The sequence below is a fragment of the Heterocephalus glaber genome, unplaced genomic scaffold (genome assembly GCF_053883595.1).
Source record: "Heterocephalus glaber isolate CG9 unplaced genomic scaffold, H.glaber_assembly_v1.0 deba00000809, whole genome shotgun sequence".
In the NCBI taxonomy this organism is placed as follows: Eukaryota; Metazoa; Chordata; class Mammalia; order Rodentia; family Bathyergidae; genus Heterocephalus; species Heterocephalus glaber.
The window spans coordinates 4,508,965-4,534,048 of NW_028258163.1; the positions used below are offsets into that span (position 1 = coordinate 4,508,965).

Genomic DNA, 25,084 nt, shown 5'->3' on the forward strand with positions numbered 1-25,084 from the left:
AAAAAGCAAAGTGACAAACTAGGGAAAAATATGTGCAACCATTAGTACAGATTTAGCCAATATCTCTCCCCTCTCTCCTGCTCTGCTGGAGATCAAATCTAGGACCTCATGCATGCTTGGGAAGGGTTCTACCACTGGGCCACAGCCCCAGCCCTTAAGCTTTAACCTCCCCGATCCCACTGGCACCTGCCAGGTTGAGAATCAAATCCAGGTCTCCTGAATGCTAGGCAAACATTCTACCAGTAAGCTACATCCCCAATTTTCTTATTAGATGAAGCACAACAACAAACTACTAAGAAAAACACAATCTGAAGAAAAATGTGTAGAGAGGTCAAATGAGGTACTCATGAAAAAGAATTTAAAAACAAAAAAGTTCAACATTTTCTATACCATATTAACTTTGAGATAATTTGTGTTTCTACAAAGTGACTTGAAATATTAGAAAATTTAAATATTCATAAATGTACACTATCAGTTTCTATAAATACTCGTGAATTTCTCAAAAATATTTTCCTTCTTTTGTGGTCTTATCAGACAGAATTTTTGCTCAAAAGCTGATTTTTGCATTCCTAGAGTACTTAGCATACAGTGGGAATTATAAATTAGTTATGAGAAAACTTGCACTGAGAACAGAATTAAACCTGGTATTAGAAATAGATAAGTAGGGCTGGGGATTTAGCTCAGTGGTTTTGCCACCTGCTGTGCAAGTGCAAGGACCTGAGTTCAATCCCCGGTACCAAAAACAAAACAAAACAACAACAACAAAAAAGAAATAGGTAAGTGTTAAACTAAATCTCAAAATGGCTCATTTACCCCATCACCTATCATACTTTTTCTTACAGAAATTCTAACAGAAAAAAGGAGAAAAAAGATCAGAAAGAAAAAGCAGGATGAGAAAAAATTATTGTAATTTCTAATTAGTACTGTTAGTAACAAAAGTAGAGTATCTCACATATCATGTGATCATCTGAGTTACAGCAATGCAAATATAAACCCAACTAATAAGCTTATTCCCTAACAAAATATTCCTAAATGAGCTTTTAGGGCTAATATGCTCAAAAGAATATAAGCATAAAGGACCCACAAAACTTAGGCTACTTTCATTCCCACAAAGAAGAAAATGCCCTTGGGAACTAAGGTGCTTCTGCAAGCCCATAGTAATCCCCACTTCAAAGAATCTGGAAACCAAACTCACATAACTGGCTGTTGTGCAGTCTCTTCCACATATGGAGTAAAACTGGGAAGCACAGGGGGTACAGCTGTCTCAGAAGTTGTGCTGCCATGAGGCTGGAGATAAAGAAGAAAAAGAAAATTGCCAGTTTTATATTTTGGCACAATAAGTGCAAACCAGGCCTAAATATTCAAGAAAAATTAAGATATGCTAAAAATACTCCTCTGCTCTGAACCTGAAGTTTTTGTTATTTTGGCAAACACATTCCACCTCTGAGTCCTCACCCTGGGATCTAAGGCTCTCTTGTTCCAAGGACCTGCTTGCAGCTCGTTCTCCTTGGCTCTGGGAACTGGGGGAGCCATCCATGGCTGGACTGTAGGCTTACACTGCTCTGCTCTGGAAGCCAGATCGGCATTTTCATCAAAGACAGTAATTCTGTAATTGCTTTGCATCTGCTGAGGAACTGGATTTTGAAGTCCTCTATTTTGGCTTGGAGCTAGGAGAAAAACATTAAAATTTTATGTAAAATAATTAGTTATCATCGTAGATGCCAGATAAGGTACACATATTCTTCCTCAAATCAAGGAGAATACATCTTCTACAATAAAATCGAAAGATTTTTTAAAACATAATATAAAAAAACCCATAATGAACCAAATTAGTAACATTTTAACCTAGTTTAACTTTGTTACTTATTCTTTCCTTCCTTCTTGCTCTTTCCCACTGCCTCTAATCTTTTATTCATGGATATCCAAGAAAGAAATTCTATACCTCTTTAGTTTTATCAGGAATTGACCTTAGACTACTTTTTAGGTTTAAATTTTCTCTCAATGGGAATCAGCTGAGAACACAAAATTAACCCATTTAATAGAGGTGCTCTCTGTTGTGAGGCTGGTTAGTACTTTAAGCTTCAACACAGTCTGGAGAAAATCTCTTTTGAGATTACATTCCATATATATTATATATAGAGAGAGAATTAGGAGAGATATATATCTCCTAATTCAACAATTTCCAGCCAATATTTTGATTATTGATCAACTGATGCCAGGAAAGGTATAAAAGATAAAATTACCAGTCTAGTCTAGATGTGTTATAAATTTAGTCAATAAAGTTTATTGTTTTTTATACTTTCTGGTCAACTTTGCTGTGAACCTGAAACTGTTTGAAAAAACATTCATTCTTAATTTAAAAACATGTAAGTCATTGTTGATCACTGTACACTGAGTGTACAGTGTCTAATTTCTAGCCCTAAAAGGTTAAAGACAGGATTCTTAACCATGTTAACACCATTCTGAGGCTTGGGCACAGGAAGCTTTAAATAATACCTGATATATTATTATGTATCTTCTTTAAACAACTTTTATTCAGAAAATAATGCTTCCTGAATATCAGGTCTTTCTGAAAGACACAAAATTGCTGATACTCTTTGGTTTTATTGCACAGTATGATATTAGCTTTCCTTTGACTTCCTTCTTCTTGTTACCCACTACTCAGAAAACTTGGACAGTGTCCACATGTATACTTATGCATTATCGTCTACATAATTTGCCTACCACAAGAGACTTAACTGTTTTCCAAATAACATGTAACAAACTTACCCTTGAGTGCACCTCCTACACGGCTGATTGGAGCTCTTGCTGTCTTTTTCCCTTTACTCTTTAGTTCCGCGAGTGTGCTTCTTTGTGACACAGAAGGTACAAAAACTTCCTCCTCTTCTTCTTTCTCAAGTGCCAAGAGAGATTGTCGAGACACTCGGGCTTGGAATTGTCTAAAGTAAAAGAACAATTAACTTTTGGTTGAGATAACTACCACTCAGCAGACTAAAAATTTCTAATTTATTAAACAAAGAAAAAATAGACTGAGGAAAGAAACACTGATATTGTCAAAAAAAGTATATATTCAGAATAAAGAGAACTACCTTGAGATCAGAAAAGGTTTTGACTAAAAACAATTTAGATTTCCCTTTAAATGTCCAAGAAAAATACCTATACTCTGAAAATCATCATTAAGTAGATTTGAGGATCAGATTAGGATGACTAAAATTATAAAATATATAGAAATCAGTTTTCCATTAACATTTTTTTCTTTTTTGGTACCAGGGATCGAACTCGGGTCCTTCTGCTTGCGCAGCAGGCGGCGAAACCACTGAGCTAAATCCCCGGCCCAGTTTTCCATTAACTTTTTAAAATTAAAACTTAAAATTACACTCTAGTTGAAAAAATAAATGAGCATCCACCTAGACCCAATTGTTAACATTCTGTCATGTCTATATTTTCTCACTCTCTTACTACAGACATACACATACACACATTTTTTTTTTCTCTGAGCCATATGAAATGAAGTTGAATACAACATAACATTTTACTTTAGTAGAGCTGGCAGAAGCTTGAAAACGAAACTTCTCGTGCTACTGCCAGTTTTGAGTACTGACAGAAAGGTTAAAAAAAAATTGTAAGTGCTTGCTAGAATGGAGGAAGCTAAGTCCACTGTACCCCCTCTAACACACTGATTAGAATTTAAAATTTTAGATACATACAAAAAGAGTGACTCACAGAGGACTCAGAAGTGAACAAAACCAAGTGGACTGTGGAGAGGAGTCAAAACTTAAACCTCCAAAAGGTTGTTTCCTGTTTCTTTTTCTTCTGTTTTCTCTCCTGGTATTGAACTGTTACAACAGTGATGTGGAAAATCTAAAACTCCTAAGAGAAAATCCATCTTTTTGGCCATAGGAATGGGAAAGGGGGATTTTGAGAGCCAAAAAGTATTGAAGGAACATTGGTGAGAAAGTAAGTTGAGGAAGAGGATCTCCTAACTGTGTACATGAATGGGCACAAGCCCTGGGGTCACTCCTGACCTATGCTCATACAGAAACGCTTTGAAAACAGAACTGTAAACCACTGCCCAAGCCTCACTGGAGCCCTGTACCAAACATGCACGGGACAGACCAAAGCAGCGTAACAAAGGTCTTGAAAACTGAACTGACCTTGGTGCCACCATGGACATTAGGTGGTATTTTAATAAACTTGTGGTATCTTAAGTTTGGTTGCCTACCAAGACAAAAACATCAACATTCTCCAGAGAACACCAACCAATAGGACTCAGTCTCAAAACATAGTAGAATAATTGTCCAGAACAAAATTCTTTAACACGCAGAGAACCAAGAAAAAGCAACCAATTCTCAAGGGAAAAAGTAACAAAAGCCAATATCAAGATGAATCAGAGCTGGACGTGGTGGCACATGCCTATAATCCCAGCACTCAGGAGGCTGAGGCAGGAGGATTGCCACAAGTTCAAGGCCAGCTTGGGCTACAGATTGAGTTCAGGACCAGCCTGAACTACATAGCAAGAACCTGTCTCAAAAAACAAAAACAAATTTCTCATGCTGAAAGGAAATGATAATAGAGGGGAACTTAGGCCTTTAGGAATAATGAAAGAGCAAAAGAAATGATAAATCCAAAAACTATTATTCTCTAAATTCTTTAAAATATGTATATGTGGTATGATACAAAATACAGTGAATGTTTAAAGTATATTAGGAAATTTTATTAAATAAAAGGCATATTGCCATTAACCCTCCCTCAAGATCTCCCCCTTGCTTTGAACACACTCATCCCATTATCCTCGCCACCCTCTGAAGCAGTTCTAGAAGTCTTCTTCCATGCCTTTAGTTGTGCTACTGTGGCTGCTTTAATATCCTGAATCAATTCAAAAATGTTTACCTTGCATAGTCATTTTGATTTTGAAGAGCCAGAAATCACATGGTGCCAGATCCAGTGAAGACACACCACAATATTTTTATGAATCTGCCTTTTCATTGGATAGCACTTGGCAGCAGCACTCACCGCATTTTTGACCATACCTTGTAAAGACAATCATGAAAAAGGACTTCCAGAACTGCTTCAGAAGGTGGCAAGAACTAGTCAATAAGTGTGCTGGGGGGCAGTATTTTGAGGGAGATTAATGACAATGTGTTATTTACTGTAATATTTTAAAATTTAAACAGTCATCATGTATGGTTAATTCAATCACACAGCATAGCTACTGAAAGCAAACACTGTAATACTGATGGGATTTTCAACATACATAGAAAAGACAGAGACACTTGTATAGCTATAAAGCTTCTAAATTTTACTTGAAGTGGTAAGATATTAACTCTAAGTAGACTGTGAATGTGTAGGATGTGTATTATGTACCCTAGAGCAGCCACTTACAAAGAAACACCAAGCTGAGCATGATGCTGAACACCTGTAATTCCAGCACTGACAGGTGAGGCAGAAAATCAAGAGTTTGAGCCCCACCTGAGCAATTTAGTGACTTGTGAGACCCTGTCTCCAAATACATAAAAGGTTTTTTAAAAAGGGTTGGAGATGTAGCTCAGTGTGAAGGGTCTGGGTTCAATCCCCAGTATGGCACCAAAAAAGAAAAAAGAAACAGACAAAAACCCAATAAAGTAAACAAAAATTAAATACTAAAAATATTCAAATGATCCAAAAGAATGTGAAAGGAAATATGAACCACAGAGAAAAAAAAGAATGAATAATAAAATCGTAGGCCTACATCCCAAAATATTAATTATTCTACTAAATGGTGTACAAACATTAAGAAACACAAACAAGACCATAAATAAGAAACCCATTTAAAATATAAAGACCTAGACAAAAAAGTAAAAGGAAAACAAGCCCAAAATGTATAATACAAATAGTCACAGCAGCATTATTTTACAATAGCCAAAAAGTGGAAATAATCTAAATGCCCATTAACTAAGAAGTGGATATTCAAAATGTGCTATAGCCACACAATGGAGTTTCACTCAGCGATCAAAAGGAATGAAAGAAGCACGGAAATGTGTCACAACTCTGTTCATCTATGAACCTTGAAAATAGTATGCTAAGTGAAAAAAGCCAGTCACAAAAGTCCATGTACTGTAGATTCCAATTTATATGCAAAGTCCAGAATAGGCAAGTCTATTGACAGAGGCAGATTAGGGTTACCTGGAACTGGGGAGAGTGTGGATGGGCAGTGACTACTAATTAGTATGGGGTTCATTTTGGGAAGTTAAAAATGTTCTAGGGATGGAGGGATGGGAGAAGGAAAGGAAGGGAAGTAAAAAGAATCAGGATATGGGGCTAGGGATTTAGCTCAGTGGTTCCATCACCTACCTTGCAAGTGCAAGGTTCTGAGTTCAATCCCAGGTACCAAAAAAAAAAAAGAATTAGGATGTGTACATGTACCACGTCCCTATCAGAAATGTAATCATTATGTATTGAAAATATGTACCGATAAACAAAAATGTTCTAGGCAGGGGGGCTGTAGTTCAGTGGTAGAGAAAGAGAATAGACAAAAATCACAATTAAAGAGTCTGTAGAACTCCTCTCAGTAATTATCAAAAAAGTGGAAAATGGGCAAAGATACAGATCAGAGCAGACCACCAGCTGGGAGAGGTGGTCCACCTGTAATCCCAGCATTCTGGGGAGGCCTTAATGAGTTAGTGAGACCTATTTCAAAACGAAAAACAAAAAAACCCCCAAAACTGAAGATACAACTCAGTGCAAAGCCCCTGGTTACATAAACACATAATAAACTAGGAACATTTATCACTATCATATTCTAGGTGACAAAACAAGCCATAATGAATGTAAAAGAACTGAAATAATATAAATTACGATGTTCTCTGATCACATGAAATTAAACTAAAAATCAACAAGGAGATAACTGAAAAATCAAAAAAATTTCCAAGCCAGGTGGAGTGGTGCTCACTTGTAATTCTAGCACTCTGGTAGGCTAAAGCAGCAGGGTCATAAATTGGAGCCCAGCTTAGGCAACTTAGTGAGTTAGAGAGACCTGGTCTTAAGGAAAGGCTAGAGATGTAGGTCAATGTGAAGGCCCTGAGTTCCATCGAATAAGTAAATATGTAATTAAATAATATAAAAGCACTTCCTAATTAAGTACTACACTTATATAAATTATTTATGGGTCAAAAAGCTAGGTGTGGTGGTGTATACCTGTGACCCACAGCACTCTGGAAGTTGTGGCAGGAAGATAGCTAAGAGTTCAAGGTCACCCTGGAATACATAGCGAGACCCTGTCTCAAACAAACAAACAAAACTATCCTGGGTCAAAAGGAAGACACAATTTGAATTAGAAAATATTTTAAACTGAATGAAAATCAAAGTACAGCATTATCAAAATTTGTGAGATGCAACTAAAGCAATGCTTTGAAGGAAAGTTAAGACTAGTAAGTGCTTATATAAGAAAAGGAGGACTGGCAGTTGGGTGTGGTGGCACCTGCCTGTGATCCCAGCACTCGGGAAGGCTGAGATGTAGCTCTGGGATTAATCCTCAGTACCACAAAAAGAAAAAGAAAAAAAAGAGGAAGGTTGGGGATCTAATTCAATGGTAGAATGCTTGCCTAACATGTGTAATACCCTGGGTTTGATCTCCAGGACTGCAAAGAAAAAAAAAGAAGAAGAAAAAGAAAAGAAGAGGCAAAAAAGAGGGCTAGGGATTCAGCTTAGTGGAAGAGTTCTTGTTCACTCATGAGCCCTGCATTCTATCCCTCAGAAAAAGAAAAGAAGGGTCTAGAATCAGTGATCTAACCTTTTAGCTCAAACCAGAGAATGTAAAGGCTAATAAGCAAAATCCATACTAGAAAAAAGTGATAAATTCAACCTCTTCAAAATTAAAAACTTTTATTCTATAAAATATAGTTAAAAGAATATTAAACCAGACTTAAGGTGGGAGAAAATATTTATAAATTACATAACTGACAAAAGGCTTTTATTTAAAACATATAAAGAACTCTTACAACTCAAAAGCAGTGTGATAAATCAGAGAGGCCAGACTCAGAAGCCTACATATTATGATTCCCCTTATACAACAGTCTGGAAAAAGCAAAACTACAGGACTGGACAATAGATCAGTGTTTGCCCGGGTGAATGTAGGTATTAATTATAAAAGGACAGCATGAGGGGATTCTTTAGGGGCTATGGAATATATCTTGATCATGGTGACAGTTACATGTCTATTCATTTGTGAAAACTCATAGAACAGTATACCCAGATTGGGTTTTACTATACAATAAACTGAAAATATGTTTAAAAAATGAGGGTCTAGGATTTAGTTTAGTGGCACTGCGCCTGCCTCACAAGTGGGGGGCGGGGGGTAACTAAGTAAATTTCACTAGCAAATACATCAGAGAGCATTTTATTCATATGCAAAAAGACCATTTAGTTCTTAGTTTAACTAAGAGTTAAGATAAACTCCAGAGAAGCAATTTACCTGTGCTGAGACTGCAGTCTTTCTAGTGGCTCAGCCTTCCGTTGAATCCCTTCCTGAAATATCATATCTGCTTTCTTAAAGTTTTCTCTAGCTTCATATTCTTCAGCCCATGAGATATAGAACTGAGCAAGTGAAACGCCAATCCCTTGGTTGTGTAAATAACTATACATATCCAAAGGCTCATTGCATAAATGCCCCTGTAACAAATTGAAAGTGTTTAACAGTTAATCAATTTTTTTCTATTTATCAAATGGCTGTTAATGGGCCAAACAATTCCTGAAGACTATATGCAATTCCTGCCTGGAAGAAAATATATCTATTACAATATATATGATAAGGACCATCTTGGAAGACAAATGTGAGAGATTAATTTGCTAGAAAAAGAGATGGGGATGAAAGGCTTTACAAGGGGTAATATTTGGGCTTGACTTTGAAGGAAAAATGGACTCTCATCAAGTGTTGAATGGGAAGGGAGGGGCACTCCAGCCAGGGAAAATACTGGCATAAGCAGGGAGGGAGACAGAGACAGTGAGACAGACAGACTGACAAAACACACGGATGCGCGCACACCTGTGCGCGTGCACACACCCACACCCACACCCACACACACACACAGGCAGACAAGACTAAAGTATGTAGGAGTCCAAGCAAAATAGGAGTTTGGAGAAAAAGGTGATTGGTCTTGAATGTCAAACTAATCAATTCTGAATTCACCTAGTAGTAAATCTACATGTGCTGGAATGGAAAGCTATTATAAACAAAGGAATGATTTGGTCAAATCTGCATTTAAGAAGGGATTCTATAAAACCAGATACAATGTCAATAATTCTAGTAGCAAAAGATGAACAAATAAAAATCACTAAAAATCCTACACTATAAACATTCTGATGTATTTTTTTTCATTTTGACACATCATAACAGCTTTGATTGTAATAAAGTGTGATTTTATTCTGTTTAACATTGCATCATTCTTCTTTCTCACAATTCAAATTTTTATTTGGCAATAAGTTCAATAGCACTTAACGTATAAGATCAGTATTTAGAATAAATAGCAAATGTACATTCAAAATAAATAGTAAACCTACCAAATTTGCATTTACTGTGCCTGGTCATATGGATACAATTTTGTCATTCAACTAAACAATCAGAAAACAGTCTTCTAAGTCACAGTTCAAGCCTACACTAGCAGAAATGTACAGAAGCATTGTTGTAAGTCAGGCTCCCTGAAACAAGAGGTCATCATGCAAGACTGTCACACACACAGGACCCTTTACTAAGGGGAAGCACTGCTGGACCAACACCTGGGAAGGGGAGAGAAACATCAGGACACAGGAGGTGCTGCATATATGGGCTTCACACACACAGTGGGGAGCAGCTGTTGAGCTAGGGAAGCTCTTTGGGGTTTTCTGGAGTTGGAGTAGGAGGCCAGACCTTTGTATCCCCACAGGGAGCAATCAAGGTTAACAGGCTCCAGGAAGGGGGCAGGACCTGGGATGGAGCAGAGCCCTTCAGCAAATGAAACTTCCCAGAGGGCTGACTGCTGCCAAAAGTCAGCCAGCAGTACTCACTGCAGGAGGAGGGGTAATTCCTGTGGTCCTAAAGGGTTAGCAGCTGGGCCCAGCACCCAGTACCAGCATAACTATGAGTGCAAGGGGAGGTATATTCATCTGGTACCAAGCCTGCAGCTCAAGGACATACAGAAATCTGGACATGCATCTTTCATTTTCTGTGCTCTTCTATTATTATTACTTTACTCGTATTATTTTTTAATGGATCCATAGTGTTCTACCCAGCAGACTCTCCATAATTTAATTGTTTCCCTATTTCAGGATGTTTAAACAACTTCTAACTTTGCCCAACTGTAAATAATTTTAAAATATTTATCTACATGCATATAATCTTTCACATTTTACATCACTCCTTTTAGATAAATTCCTAGAAGTAGATGTTAAAAGTAACAAGTTACTAACAAGGAACAAGTTCAAGAGAGTAGTACAAATTTAAAATGCAAAAATGTAGTAAGCCCCCAAAATATTAGTTTTGTTGGGCATGGTGGCACACACCTATAATCCAAGCTACTTGGGAACCTGAGCCAGGAGGATCCCAAGTTTGAGGTCAGATTGGGTATCTTAGTAAGACCCTGTCTCAAAACAAAAATAAAAAGGGCTGGTGGGCCGGGGATTTAGCTCAGTGGTTTCGCCGCCTGCTGTGCAAGCGCAAGGACACGAGTTCGATCCCTGGTACCAAAAAATAAATAAATAAAAAATAAAAAATAAAAAGGGCTGGACACATAACTCAAGGGTGGAATGCTTGCTTAGCACACATGAAGCCCTTCATTGAATCTCCAGCACTGAGGTAGGAGATAGGGCGTAGATTAGACTGACTGGAAAGAGAGGTATGGCAGGATCTTAGAGAATTTGCACAGCACTGCCTCTCAGGACCTGAATGTAAAAGTTCTGGTGGGCTCCCGGAAGGTGTGGATGATATAAAGGGTCACAGATGGCATGAAGAGTTCACTACCATGGCTTTTTCTCATGGTAGTCTCCCCTGTGTCCTCCAGGGTGTACTTTTATTTTTCCTTTCTTTTGCTCCCAAGTTTGCTCTCTAGAGCCAGTTTCTCCCTTACCCTTCACTTTCCATATAAACTTTGCCACTGTTTTTGGCTTGTTTTGTTCCATTCTTTGTATAAGTCAGACAACCTGGAAACCAAGAGGCAGGCTCCCCCAAAACCCAGTAATTTTATTTGGCAAGTTACTGTCACCAGTTCCTTTCCATCAGTGAAGATAGTTCTAATTTCATAGAAAGCAATGGCACCTCAGCATTCGAGTTAGGAGTTCTTTTACTACTACAGACGCTACCACTGGCTTGCTCTTTACTGAAGAAAGAGAAGTTTTTGCTCCCACAATCACCTGTCCCTGTTTTGCCAACCCCAGGCAATGTCTTCCTTGCACTGAAGGCCCACAGGACTCAGTTACTTTCCCTTTTCTCACACTTGGAATTAATTCACCTTCTCTAATAAACTAAGCTCCACAAAGGAGAAAACTTTGTTATTTACTGCATTCCAGTCCCTATCCAGTGTCCAGTACAACAAATTTCGACTAAATCAAAATTTCCATTTACAACTTTGACAAAAGCAATTAGTATTTCATAGCTTAATTTTGGAGTAATTCAGTAAGTGGGGTTTTCTTCTTATCCAAATTTGTATTTTGTCATATGTAGTGGCATTTTAGAGAACCCACAACCACATGCGTGTTAGGCCAGCACTCTATACCTGAGCTACACCCGCAGCCTAGACTACGCTTTTACTTATGTCATTGCTCTTCATTATGAGAACCAGGTAAATATAAGTGAGATTATCTTTACTTTTAATAGCTCTAATATAATCACAGAATCCCAGGATTAAAAGTCACTTCAGAGATTTATCTAGTCTAACCTTTTAATGAATCACATGTAAGATTATATAGGAGAGAAGAAGGGAAAAAAATCCATTGGCATGCCACCCAAGACCATAATTTCTGACCTAAAAAAATCTATTTAGCATTCTTTGGGTGCCATCCTTTGCTACAAATTCTTGTAACTAATATTCCTAAGGTAATTGCTCTAACCTGTTACTAGGATGTCAGATTATTTGTCAGTATCCTGCAGAAATCAAGATACACTATACCTGCAGGAGTCACCTAATTTCCTGTACTTGTACTTATTTGAGATTTAAATAAATTCTCTTCAAGAAATATATATTTTAGGAACAGGGATGCAGCTCAGTGGTGCCGCACCTGCCCAGTAGGCACAAAGTCCTGAGTTTGATCCCCAGAACCAAAAAAACAAAAAAAATAAAAAATATTATTAAAGAGATATATATTTTAGCCAGAAATTTTATCAGTTTCAAATGTTAATATTTTATTATATTATAATATTTGTAAACAACTGTAAGTATTGATTGCTTCCCTTTTTCTAATTTCCTTTAGGACAAAAATATAGGAGACTAGCTTAAAACTACACTGAGCTGGTCGAGCATTCACCCAACAAAAGCAGTGAATTAGTATCTAATAAACCTTTGCCTTTAGTTTATGAATTAAAAAAAATTTTTTTTGTCTTTTGAGACAAGGTTTTGCTATGTAGTTCAGGCCAGCCTTGAACTCACTATGTAGTTCAGGCTGGCCTCAAACTCACAGCAATCCTCCTGCCTCAGCCTCCTGAGTGCTGGGATTACAGGTGTTCATCATCACACCTGGCTTTATAAAAAATAAAAATATGCTATAAATGGAAGAACTACATGTCAAGTGAAAGGGTACAAAATGGTCAGGCAGACATATTTTGCTGTAGCAATATACTAGGTGAAAGTAGTCAAAGACCAATAAAAAACTAAAACATCACTATTTTATGATGATTCTCATAAAAGAGAAAAAAGGATACCAGAATCACTAAGAAATCATTTTTACCCAAACAACTGTACTGTTAGGGCTGCCTCCTGTATATCCTCCTTCAGTATAGATGCATGGCTCAGTTACGATCAGAATAAATAAGAGATCTACAAACTTTATGATCAGTCTCAAAGGAGTGCCAAACCTCATTACGCTATATTTAAATTCATCTTTAAGCATGACCAATTTTTTTTTTTTGGTACTGGGGATCAAACTCGGGACCTCGCACTTGCAAGGGAGGCGCCGGAACCACTGAGCTAAATCCGCAGCCCAGTATAACCAATTTTAAAAAGTACAAGTATGTAAGTTTATTATCTACTAAATGGGTCCAGTTTTCTCTTTTCTTTTTTTTTTTTGTATACTAAGACACCCCTAGAGAAAAATCTCTTGGTTTAATATTTTAAACTCAGATGGCGTTTAAGAAAGGCTTACCAATTTGAGCCAGAGGTTGAGAAATCGAGGATCACTGTAATAACGTTTTTCTCCCTGCAGTGCTTCTATAGCTCTTTCTAATAATGTTGACATGTTACTCTCCTTCCCACCTTGAGGATAGCTCTGCTCTGTCCAGTTAATATACCTGAACGAGAAAAAAAGAAAAAGAACATATTTTGAGTTGAATGTGTACTTTTGTTCTGGCTCCAAGACCAATTCTGGATTCTTTAACCAGAAATATTTAGTATGTAATAAAGTATGTTTCCTTAGAGATCTCAATGATATATCCTAAGCCTGTTTCTCAAACTTTTTCAAAGTAGCTCTAACACATGCTTCTGGGGAATACTGGGGAGAGGGATAAAAGAGTGTAGCTCAAAGTTTTATGCTACAAACTAAATTTCTTTGATCTTAACTATCTCAGGGGCCTGAGGGCATAGCTCAGTGGTAGAGCACATGATTAGCATGCATGAGGATCTGAGGTCCTGGTTTATATCCCCAGCACTGAAAAACAAATCCAAAAATGTCAAGAAGGCTATTCTGGATCTCTGTCTCAAGACACCACTTTCTACTCTGACATACCACTCCACACACTCAACTTGAGAAACAGCCATAAGGGCTCATCTGTTAAAGTTTCTGTTGGCCTTGTCAAATAAAATTACCCACCTATCCCAAACGTCCAGAAGGTCATTTCCAGCGTAAAATCGAATTTCAGATTCAAATGCCCTGAAATTTAAATGGAAAATGTAAGCATATGCAATACCGACAATAGCTAGTACCACTTTCATTGTTATTCATTTAGAAGTATTTAATATCAATCTATTTTTTTTTCTGGTACCAGAGACTGAACTCAGGACCTTGTGCTTGTGAGGCAGGCCACCAAGCTAAATCCCCAGCCCTAATATCAATCTAAACAACTGTACTAGCGTTTAAGGATTCGTTAAACAGAAAAACAATAGAAATCATTAAGATTCTGACTGATAACAGGAGGGACAAAATATGGAGAAATGAGAAATTTCCAGACAATATGTGGAAAAGCAGTATTACGCAGCAATCAAAAGCTCTGGAATATGACTCCAGATTCAAATCCAGCCCCATCAATCACTTGCTGAGGGACACTGGACAGCTACTTATATTCTTCAGTTTCCTCATCTGTAAAATGGGGATAACATTACTTATCTTATTAGGTTTGTTAGTCATAAATATATTTAGATATACTAAATATTCCATAAATGATAGCTTTTATTTTTTATGTAGAATAATGTTGAACTACATACACACACGCGCACACACACATATACAGAAATAATAAGAACTTTAAAGTTACAAAAAATTGCAGGCTGAGATACAGCTCAGTAGCAGAACACTTGCCAGTATGCATAGAGCCCTGGATTTGGTTCCTAGCACCAAACAAACAAACAAACAAACAAACAAAAAAGAAAAGAAAAATTCCATGGGTAACATTAGTCAAAAGAATAGTAGCATCTGTAATTTGAGGAGTACCTCAAAGAAAGTATAAAATATAACTGCAAAGAGCTGGGAAAGACAGAGCTAAGACTAAATTAAGGTTAACCAGTTAGAACAGAAGGGAAGTATTAATCATTTGGATAAATGATTAATAAAAACTATAAGGAGTTAGGATATAAAAAATAATAATAGCTCCTGATGCAAAGGAATTTATTTTCTAATAAGTGAAAGTATAAAAATGAAAAATTAACAGTACAAAGCAGGTAAGAATGATGAATAATAAAGTCTTTAAGAAGTTAAAAGAACCCAGGTGCATTGGAGTAAGCTGGTTATCCCAGCACTCAGGAAGCTGAGGAAGGACGATCTTGGTGAGTTCAAGGCCAGTCTGAACTATATAGTGAGACCCTGTCTCAAAAAACAAAAGTCAAAAGGAGGCATCAAAGACAGCTTCTGAAGGCAGAACTTGAGTTTTCCAGTATTGTGCTTGCCTAGCATTCTAGCATGCACATGGACCAAATTCAATCCCCAGCATGGATGAAAGCAGAAGGGGGTGATTTCTCAAGAGGGAGGGAAACCAATATTGAAAACAAGGGGGGAGATTTAGCTCAGTGGTGCCACCGCCTGCCTCGTAAATGCAAGGTCCTGAGTTCGATTCCCGGTACCAAAAAAAAAATGAAAACAGTTGTGAATGTGGCAGAGCTTAACCAAAGGAACCTAGGTAATAAATGGAATCATCTAGAGAGGTAAGAAAGACATACTTTAAATGTAAAGTTAAAAACTTTGAGTTGGGTATGTTTGCTGGGTAATCCCAGCACTCTGGGAGGAGGAGGCAGGCAGATTGCAAGTTGGAGCCTATCCTGGGCAACTTAGCAACTTAACAAAGACACTGTCTCAAAATAATAAAAAGGGACTGGAGATACAGCTCAGTTCAAAGGACCTGGGTTCAAACCTCAATACCACAAAAACAAAAGAAAACAAATTTTGGATTCTGTTATGGTTTAAATATGAAGTATCCCCAAAAGACATATGGATTGAAGGCTTAATCCCCAATGCAGGACTATTCAGAGGTGTGAGAGGTAAATGACCTTGAGAGACTAACCTCATCAGCAGATTACCTCACTGATGAGTTCACAGCTGAATGGGCTCTTGCGGGTGGAGCCCAACAGGAGGAGATAGTCACTGGAGGCTGCCTTTGAAGGATGAATCTTGTTCCTGGCCCCTTCCTCTCCAGCTCTTTCCAACTCTCTACTTCCTGGCTGCCATGAGGTGAGCAGCTTACCTCCAACATGCCCTTCTGCCATCATGTTTCTTTTTAAATAAAATTTAAACTGTAAAATTTTATATTTTTTAGTAAGCTGTTTCTTTCTAATGAATTGACCATTACATTTCCAAAGTTCTGAAATGGCCAACAGACCATAGAAAGACTTCACTTTAGGCTCCTGTTTGAAACCAGCAACTTCAGCAAACTGCTGGCCTTGATTCAGGGCCACCCACTGTGATGTTCTTGCCTTGGGAGTCAGCCGACCATGGACTGAAACCTCTGAAATTGTTGAGCCAAAATAAACCTTTCTTCATTTAAGCTGTGTATGTCACATGTTTTGTCCCAGTGATGAAAAGCTGACTAATACAGACTTCATCTGCTCAGGTCACTATTAGTTTTAATTGGGGAGTACCTTAAATATGGAGGACAAATATTTCAAAAAGATAAACAAAACAACATTGTAAGAATGCATAGAAAGCATAACAATTGTAAAGCTAATATGTCAATTTAAGTATGAGATAATGAGATTATCTGCAGAAATAATGAAAAAATAAAATCTAAAACATTACTGGTAAAAATCAGCAATCCTCCAAGTTGATCTATAGATTCAATGCAATCTGACCAAAATCTGAAGAAACTGTTAAATTTGTTTGGAAAAGCAAAGGACTAAGGAGAGTCAAAGCAATTCTGAAAAAGAATTCACCCTACATCCTACCTAACTTACTTTGTAAAGCTGAGTGAGACAACCAGTGTATCATTGGTGAAACAGACAATTACATCAATGAAACATAATATCCAGAAATAACCCACATACATGTAGTCAAAATTTTTTTAGTTTTTGCAGCACTAAGGATTGAACCTAGGGCCTTGTGCATGCTATGCAAGCACTACCTCTGGGGTAAATGATTTTTTTCCTCCTAGTACTAAGAATAATTGAACCTAGGCCTTTGCACTGAACTACATTTCCAGGCCATTCTTTATTTTTACACAGGGACTCATTAAGTTGCTCAGAATGGGCTGGAACTTATGATCCTCCTGCCTCAGCCTCCCAGAGTACTGGGATTACAAGGCATGTGCCACCACACCTGACTTCAAATGATTTTTGACAAGGCTCCAAATTCAATGGGTGAGGGAGCCCTTTCTTCAGTAAGCAGAGGCAGAACAACTCAATATCCATGTTGGAAAAAAAAGAACTTTTCCTACAATGTCACAGCATATACAAGGATAAATTTTACATGAATTATACACTAAGCAACTAAAAGCAAAGACAATCAAGGGAAGCTAGTATTTGTAATTTTGGAGAATGCAAAGATCTCTTGAAGACAGAAAAACTACTAACTATAAAAGAAACGCATGAATTAACTGAATGTTACTAGGATTAAAACCTTGGTGATTAAGAAAAAAAACACAAAAAGGGCTGGGGATGTCAGTCAATGGGAAAGCACTTGCATAGCATGTATGAACTTTGGATTCAATCCCTAGCACTACCAAAAGGAAAAAAAATGAAATAAAATCACCAAGAATGTAAATAGAAAACAAGTGGGAAAAAGTATATGCAACATATATGTTTGACAAAGGACTTGTACACAGAATAAAGAACTCCTGCATACCAATTTCAAACCTGGGCAAAATGTCAGAACAAATATACCACAAAAGATATCCAGAAGGCCGATAAGCATGTGGGAAAGTGCTCACCATCATTAATAATTACAGAAATACAAAGCAAGACCATCATGAGACACAACTATATAGCACTACAATGGCTAAAATGAAAAAGACAGATGATCCTAAATACTGGAGCAGATTTAGTGTAAATACATTGTCAAACATTACTGGTAGAAGTGTTAAATGTGATAATCACTCTGCAAACCAGCAGTTTCTTCAAAAGTTAAATATACATCCTATGTCCCAGAAATTCAATTCCAAAGGAAAAGAAAATCTGTTCACAAGGCACAAACTGAAAGAACTCAAGTGCCCATCAATTGGTGAATGGATAAACAAAAGAATACTACTCAGCAATAAAAAGGTAAATCTCCTGATCTATGTAATATAAGAAAGCCTCCAAAATATATAGAATATAAAAGAATTATACAATGCTATTAATATAATATTCTAGAGTAGGCAAAAGTAAGCTATGGTGCTGGGGATTTAGCTCAGTGGTTCCACCGCCTGCCACACAAGTGCAAGGACCCGAGAACAATCCCCAAATCCCCAGTACCAAAAAAAAAAAAAAGTAAGCTATGGTGACAAAATCTGATGAGCAGATGCTTCATGAAGGAAGGAATTTAGTGGGAAAGAACACTACAACTTTCTGAAGTAATGTTTTGTGTCTTGAAATACATGCAAAATTGATTATTAAATTGTACACTTAAAAATCTAAGCATTTCCTTGCATGTAAATTATGATTTAAAAAATCTCAAGCTTGCATGGTGGCACACACCTGTAATTCCAGCACTCTGGGAGGTGGAGCCAAGGAGGATCTGAAGTTCAAGTCCTTCCAGGGCAACTTTGCAAGACCCTAACTCAAAATTAAAAATTAAAAATGGGGCTGGGGATGTAGCTCAGTGAGAAGGCCTTGTGTTCAATCCCCAGTACAGAAAGAAAAGAGAAAGAAATCAATCAATTCCACAAACTACGGATGTGACTCAGTAGTAGAGTACATGCTCAGCATTATGATCCCCTGGGTTCAACCTCCAGCACCCAAACAGTAAAAAATCACCAGTCCTTATCAACCAACTAAATAAAATTAGAATAAAAGAACAATGAGAAAGATCATTCAGGTAAGCTTTACATTAACCAAAATAGGTAGAAAAAGGAGGTCATGTTTCAGAAGAGTTCAGTAGTTATATAAGAGGTGATCAAATTGGGCCAGGGATTTAGCTCAGTGGTTCCACTGCCTGCCTCGCAAGCGCAAGAACCCAAGTTCGATCCCTGGTTAAAAAAAAAAAAGTGGTGATCAAATTATATGGTAAATATTTAAGTTTTAAAAAATTTATGACAGTAAATCACACATTGCTACTGATCCCCCCTCAAAATCCTCCCACTCACTGAACACTCTTCTTCAACTCCTGCCATTTTCTGAAGCAGTTCTGGAAGTCCTTTTTCATGGGTGTGTCTTTACAAAATGTGATCAAAACTACAGTGAATGCTTCTGGCAAGTGCCATCCTACAGAAAAGCAGGCTCATAAAACATTATGATGTGTCCTTATCCACTCTGTTCGCCAGATCTGGCACCATCTAGCTTCTGGTTCTTCCCCAATGTCAAAATGACCATGAAAGGTAAATGTTTCGAAGAGATTAAGGAAATCAAAGTAGCCACATCAATGCAAATAAAACACTCATGAAAGAGTACTTCCAGAGATGACCAACATGTCTTTTATTGTAATAAATTTTTTAAAAATTTAAACATTTAGTACATTTCTATCATACTTTGTACATTAAGTGAAACATTAATCTAATTACAGATGGTGTTTGGCTTACAATAAGGTTATGACTTGACAAACCTGCTGTGAGTGGAAAATATCCTATGTTAAAAATGCATTTAATACACCTATCCTACCACACACCATAGCTTAGCAGCACAGCCTAAAGTATAGGGTGTTTACTCTCAAGATCAAAGCTGCAGCTCCCTACTGCTACCCTGCATCACAAGACAGTCCTACTGCATATCCCTAACCCGAAGAAAGACAAAAATTCGAAGTACAGTTTCTACTGAATTTGTATCACTTTCACATCCTCATAGACTTGAAAAATCTTAAGTCAAATCATCATAAATCAGGCACTGTCTTATGTTACAGGTAGGAAAAATGACATGTAGAAGTCAAGCAAGAGATGTCAATGGTAGGTGAACAATTAAGGAAATTTTGAATATGGAATGAGAACAGGTTAAACACAGTATGAAAGCAACAAGAAAAAGGGAAAGGAGAGAAGTAGAAAGACTAGTATGGTGCCACAGAAAACAGGAAGGAGTATTAATAGTAAAACATCACCATCTTTGAAGCAAAATCAAAACACGATGCTTTTAAAGATCCAATGACATAAAGATACTCATTACATTGTATCCCAAAATTCAGCTAGACATGGTGGCATGCGTCTGTAATCCCACCACTTGGGAGGCTTTGGCAGGGGGATTGCAAGTTCAAGGCTAGCTTGGGATACATGGAGACTGTGTCTCAAAAAACAAAAAAACCACCCAATACAAAACCAACAAAAAATCTCCAACAAAACCAATTCCCCATTTGGTCAGATTAAAGGTACAAATTGATACTTCTGTTTACCTTTTTAAAAAAGAGCATATTTCTCAAAATATGTATTAGTGGAGAACAAGAACCATAGGTCCATTTAAATAATGTAAGCTTTTATTTGTTCTGAGAGTTTAAGTAGGTCTTCAGAAACTTTCTAGTATAAATCCAATTTCTCCAAGGTGTGCATGGTCTTGAGATCACTATTTTTTCTTGCCACATTCTCAGTAGTCAGGTACAGTGGTGCATGACTATAATCCCAGCACTCAGGAGGCTGAGGCAGGAGAATCTGAAGTCCACACAGCTAGCCTGAACTACATAGCAAGTTCAAGGTCAGCTGGAGTACACAGTGAGATCCTGTTTAAAACAAAAAACAAAAAACCCCAAAAACCAGCAAAACCACAAAATACTTTCCTAGAAAGTAAATAAAATAGCAGACTCATGCATGCTTGTGTAGTATGCATGAGACCCAGGGTTGGATCTCCAGCACTGAAAAAAAAATAAATCATTCTCCCACAGTGGTCAGAATCCAAGCAGACAATCTCTAGTTGATGCTATCAAAGAAATAAATCTGGGGCTGGGGATTTAGCTTTGCGGCGCTGACACCTGCCTCACAAGCATAAGGTCCTGAGTTTGATCCCTGGTACCAAAACAAACAAACAAACAAACAAACAAATAAATAAATCTGCTTAGAAGTCCAGAATGACGTAACACTTTAGGGAAACACTGTAATATGATATTTACTTTACTATGTTTATCAATGTCCCGTGTAATTATATTTTTATTGATAAAAGTTTGGCTGTTCCACAATCAAATGAAATCCTACAGCCCTAGTTCTTACTAGTACTTAAAGAGCTCATAAGCTGTCTTATAATGAAAAAGCTGGGACAGGACAGGTTCGTATACTCTTGATTTTTGGAGAATACTCTTATGTCATCCTGCATGGATCACACCCATGTTAACTATCACATTAGGGGACAAACAAAACCAGGTTGAGCCCAAACCATTCTACACACCGTTTCTGCTGCTGAAGAGTGCTGCTACAGGCAGATTCCTGTTGTGCCAGAGCTCCCTGAAGTGTGGACATGATCCGCCCCTGCCTTAAAGGTTGTACATTTTCTTTACTCAGCTCCCATTCATCTCCCTCCAGGGACATAGCTTCACTGTGAAGGAACAAAAAGAAATGTGATACCAACATGAATTTACAATAGTAGGCTGTCATCTGGTTTCCAAGTTTATGGTTGTTAGTGTTATCTAGTGAAGGGAGAAGTTGACAAGGGTTTAGTGGACAGTACCATAAAAATGAAATTTAACACAAGAAAAAAAACCAAAACAAGAAAGTGTTTTAAATTTGGCAAAGTAGATAAAAGGACAGCAGTTCCATGCCTACCATTGAATGCATCACCTAGTTTAATTTAAAATTAGAAAAATGTTGGTCAGATTAACACCCCATTTTTCTTTTTTGGGAGACAGGGTTTCGCTATGCAGTTGAGGCTGGTCTTAAACTCACTATGTAGCTCAGGTTGGCCTCAAACTCATGGTGATCTTCCTGCCTCAGCCTCCCAAGTGCTGGGATTACAGACATGCACCACCACACCCAGTTTAACACTCCATATTTAACTGATGACTTCAAACTGAAGTTTGGCTGGATGTGATGGCTCACACCTATAATCCCAGTCACTCATCAGACTGAGGCAGGGGGATGGCAAGTTCGTGGCTGAGCAATTTAACAAGCCCTCGTCTCAAAATAAAATTTTAAAAAGGCCAAGGCATGTAGTTCAGTGGTAGAGCACTTGCCTAGTGTGCACAAGGCGACACAAAACACCTGAAGTTTGTATATACAGGCAGCCCAGACAAAAACACAGATAACTATGCAAAACCAGCTCTCCAAAGCCTCTACTAAGGGACTCCCGAAAACTTTTTGGAGGCAATCACAATTCAGGAGGATGTAACTGTACTCTGTACTTCAGAGCTCTGCAATGGTCAGACAGAAGCCTACTTCTAACATGTTATCTCTGGATGTTAAAAAAAAAAAAAAAAAAATAGGCACTCATTTTCAAATTAGAGTGAAAATTAGTGGGACATCAATCTAGACGATAGCTGAAAACTCTTCAAGAAAGTAAGTAGCAGGGCCCTGGTGGTGCAGATTTATAATCCTACCACTCTGTGGAGACTGAAGCAAGATTCTGAGTTCAAGACCAGCCTGGGCTACATAACAAGATCCTGTCTCAAAAAAAAAAAGAAAAAAGTAATGAAGTAACCAACAGTTTAGTTTAGAACCACTCATATCTTTTAAACCCTATTGTGTGTGTGCTCGCTTCGGCAACACATATACTAAAACCCTATTGTGTGAACCTTGTAAATGTCAGGGCCATGTCATTTCTTTTTGTATCCCTGGACTACATGATAACTGTACTCATAAGCACTGAGTGAATGTTGAATTCATCTGAATATCTTCTGTTGCTTTGTGTTTTGAGGCAGTCTCTCTGAATTTCCCAGGCTGGTCCCAAACTTTCAGTCCTCCTGCCTCAGCCTTCCCTGTCTTCTCTTGCTCTTCAAACAGTAAGTACACTAGCTCAATTAAATGTCCCAAACCAGGCTGGGATGGCTTCCTACTTCTCCCAGGTTTCACTCATTTCAAATAAATAGCAATTCCATTCTTCAAGCCAAAAATCTTACCACCAACTTTAATGCCCCTCTCTTCCTTGTCAGTCTGTCAGTCAGTCAATCTTGTTGGCTCTACCTTCAAAATATAGCCAGAAATCAATCTTTCTCTTTTTTTCAGCCTCTCTCAAGCCACCCTTTTCTCTTGCTTGGATTATTTCAATAAGGTCGTAACTGATCTCCCTGTTTTATTCCATTTCTCCCTTTAGTTTATTCAACACAGCAGCTCAAGTGACAAATTCAAGTCAGACACCTTTACTCTGCTCAAAATCTTCCAATGATTTTCAATTACAATCAGAGTAAAAGCCAAGTCCTCCCAATGCCTGCATATTCACCTTTCAAATTAACGTCTTTCCACTCCACTACACAAGTCTTGGACATGCCTGGGGTAGGTTCCTCACCTCCTTCCTGTTCTGTGCACTACCCTCAGATTTATGTATACCAGCTCTCGAGTTTCCTGCAAGTCTTGACCCAAATAACACCTTCTCCGTTCAAACCTATTTAAAACTGGATCAACACCCTCCCAAGGCTCCCTGTTCTCCCTTCTTTAGTTCTTTTAGTACCAAACACCACTTAATTTTTGCCTTGTTTATTCTATCTCCCCCACCTTCATCCCACCCCAATACTTGCCCTTCAGGAGGACTAGGATTTTTTTTTTTGTACCGGGGATCGAACTCGGGTTCTTGCGCTTGCGCAGCAGGCGCCAAAACCACTGAGCTAAATCCCCGGCCCAGGACTGGGATTTTTGTTTGTTTATTGACTGCAGCCAGTGCTTAGTAGGTGATCAATAATCATTTGTTGCACAAATGAAAGAGTTCCCGACACGGTATTTACCTCGGCATTACGGATTCCATACTTCGTTCCAACTATATATATATATATAATTTTTTAAAATAAGGAAAAGCAGCAAATGTTCAGAGAAGGGCTTTTTAGGCCTTTACCCTACTAGGGAAGTAAAACAAACCATAAGTTGAACACATATTTGGAAGCGGTTACTTTTAAAATATTTTCCCAGAACCCATGAAGGTAGCATTAATAGCAGCCTTTTTTTTTGATACTGGGGATCGAACTCAGGGCCTTGAGCTTGCAAGGCAGGCGCCGGAACCACGGAGCTAAATCCCCGGCAACAGCAGCCTTTTCCAAATAAGAGACCTGTCCAAGCTCAAACAGCTAGCGAACGGCTGCAAGCTCTTTGTATCCCTGGGCCCCAGCCTCCTCTGCTTTGGAGCTGGACGCAGGATTCTCACTTGCCCGGCTTCACCTACGCTGACCCCAGCAGGAAGGAGGCTTCGTCCTCCCCTCGTGGGCTCAGCGCAGAGCCTTTGCACCTGCTAGGCTCCTTGGATCTTGCAGACCCCGTTCCCAGCAGCTCTTCTTCCTCACCTACCTAAGAGCGACTCCTTCCTTCTTCGCCTCTGCCATCCTGCATTCCTTTTCCTCAGGGCTGCCGACAGTCTTAGCTTCCCTGCGCAACGTGCCCTCAAAGCCACCGAAGCAATCAGGGGGTGCTTCGAGACGAAAGCACCCACCAAACTCCCTCACAAACTGGCCACCTCACGCGCACATTGCGCGCCGCCGAGTTTCAAATTTAACGGTCCCCCGCGGCCGACGTGGCCACACCCTCCCTACGTGCGACTCTTGTCCGAGGCATTCTGGGATACGTAGTTTAGGTTTAAGGCCTTCTGGTCGTGATGCATAATGGGATTCGTAGTTCCGGGCGGGAGCAATCAGTGGCTACCCAGGTGCTGCGTGTTTAGACAGTAGGGAGTCTCCCTGTGTTCTGTGCATCCCAGCTCTAGGAGACGAGTCTCTGAACCAAGGGAGTGACACTTTCAGCACCAGAATTGCTTTGGTGTATTGAGCATAGGGACATGTCTGACTCATCTGGGGTACTGGCCCAGCCAGTTAAAACCCACCTGATAATCCAGGTTAACTTTTTCACCTCCTGCTCCTCAGCTTTAATCATATCTGCCAGGTCCTTTTTGCCACATAAAGTAATATTTTCACAGGTTCCATGGAGGAGCGCATGGACATCTTTGGGGACTATTAGTCTGCCTGTCACAGGATGACAAAGTATATTGGCATCTCCAAACTTATTTGACCCTAAAGAAACCTTTCCATGAGATGGGCACGGTGGCACATACCTGTAATC

At 38.5% G+C, this 25,084-nt stretch overlaps 1 protein-coding gene and 1 non-coding gene across 4 annotated transcripts in view; both read right to left on the bottom strand.

The window, feature by feature from the left end:
* Window positions 1-24,550, bottom strand: part of Bub1b (BUB1 mitotic checkpoint serine/threonine kinase B) — a 56,258-nt gene extending 31,708 nt beyond the window's left edge. For 2 of the 3 annotated variants that reach the window (XM_004861540.3, XM_087207514.1), the window contains exons 1-8: window positions 24,320-24,550; window positions 21,285-21,431; window positions 13,966-14,025; window positions 13,303-13,447; window positions 8,450-8,646; window positions 2,770-2,939; window positions 1,456-1,667; window positions 1,196-1,287 (exon numbers count right to left, since the gene is read on the bottom strand). In XM_004861540.3, the coding sequence (XP_004861597.1) occupies window positions 1,196-1,287; window positions 1,456-1,667; window positions 2,770-2,939; window positions 8,450-8,646; window positions 13,303-13,447; window positions 13,966-14,025; window positions 21,285-21,431; window positions 24,320-24,354 (1,058 nt within the window). In that variant the 5' untranslated portion in view covers window positions 24,355-24,550. The remainder of the gene's footprint in view (window positions 1-1,195; window positions 1,288-1,455; window positions 1,668-2,769; window positions 2,940-8,449; window positions 8,647-13,302; window positions 13,448-13,965; window positions 14,026-21,284; window positions 21,432-24,319) is intronic. The other variant, XM_087207515.1, reaches the window with a different exon arrangement.
* LOC147829015 (small nucleolar RNA SNORA2/SNORA34 family) lies at window positions 16,120-16,256 on the bottom strand. Its single transcript, XR_015449825.1, has one exon. It is a non-coding gene; the product is annotated as a small nucleolar RNA SNORA2/SNORA34 family (small nucleolar RNA).
* Window positions 24,551-25,084: the final 534 nt, after the last annotated feature.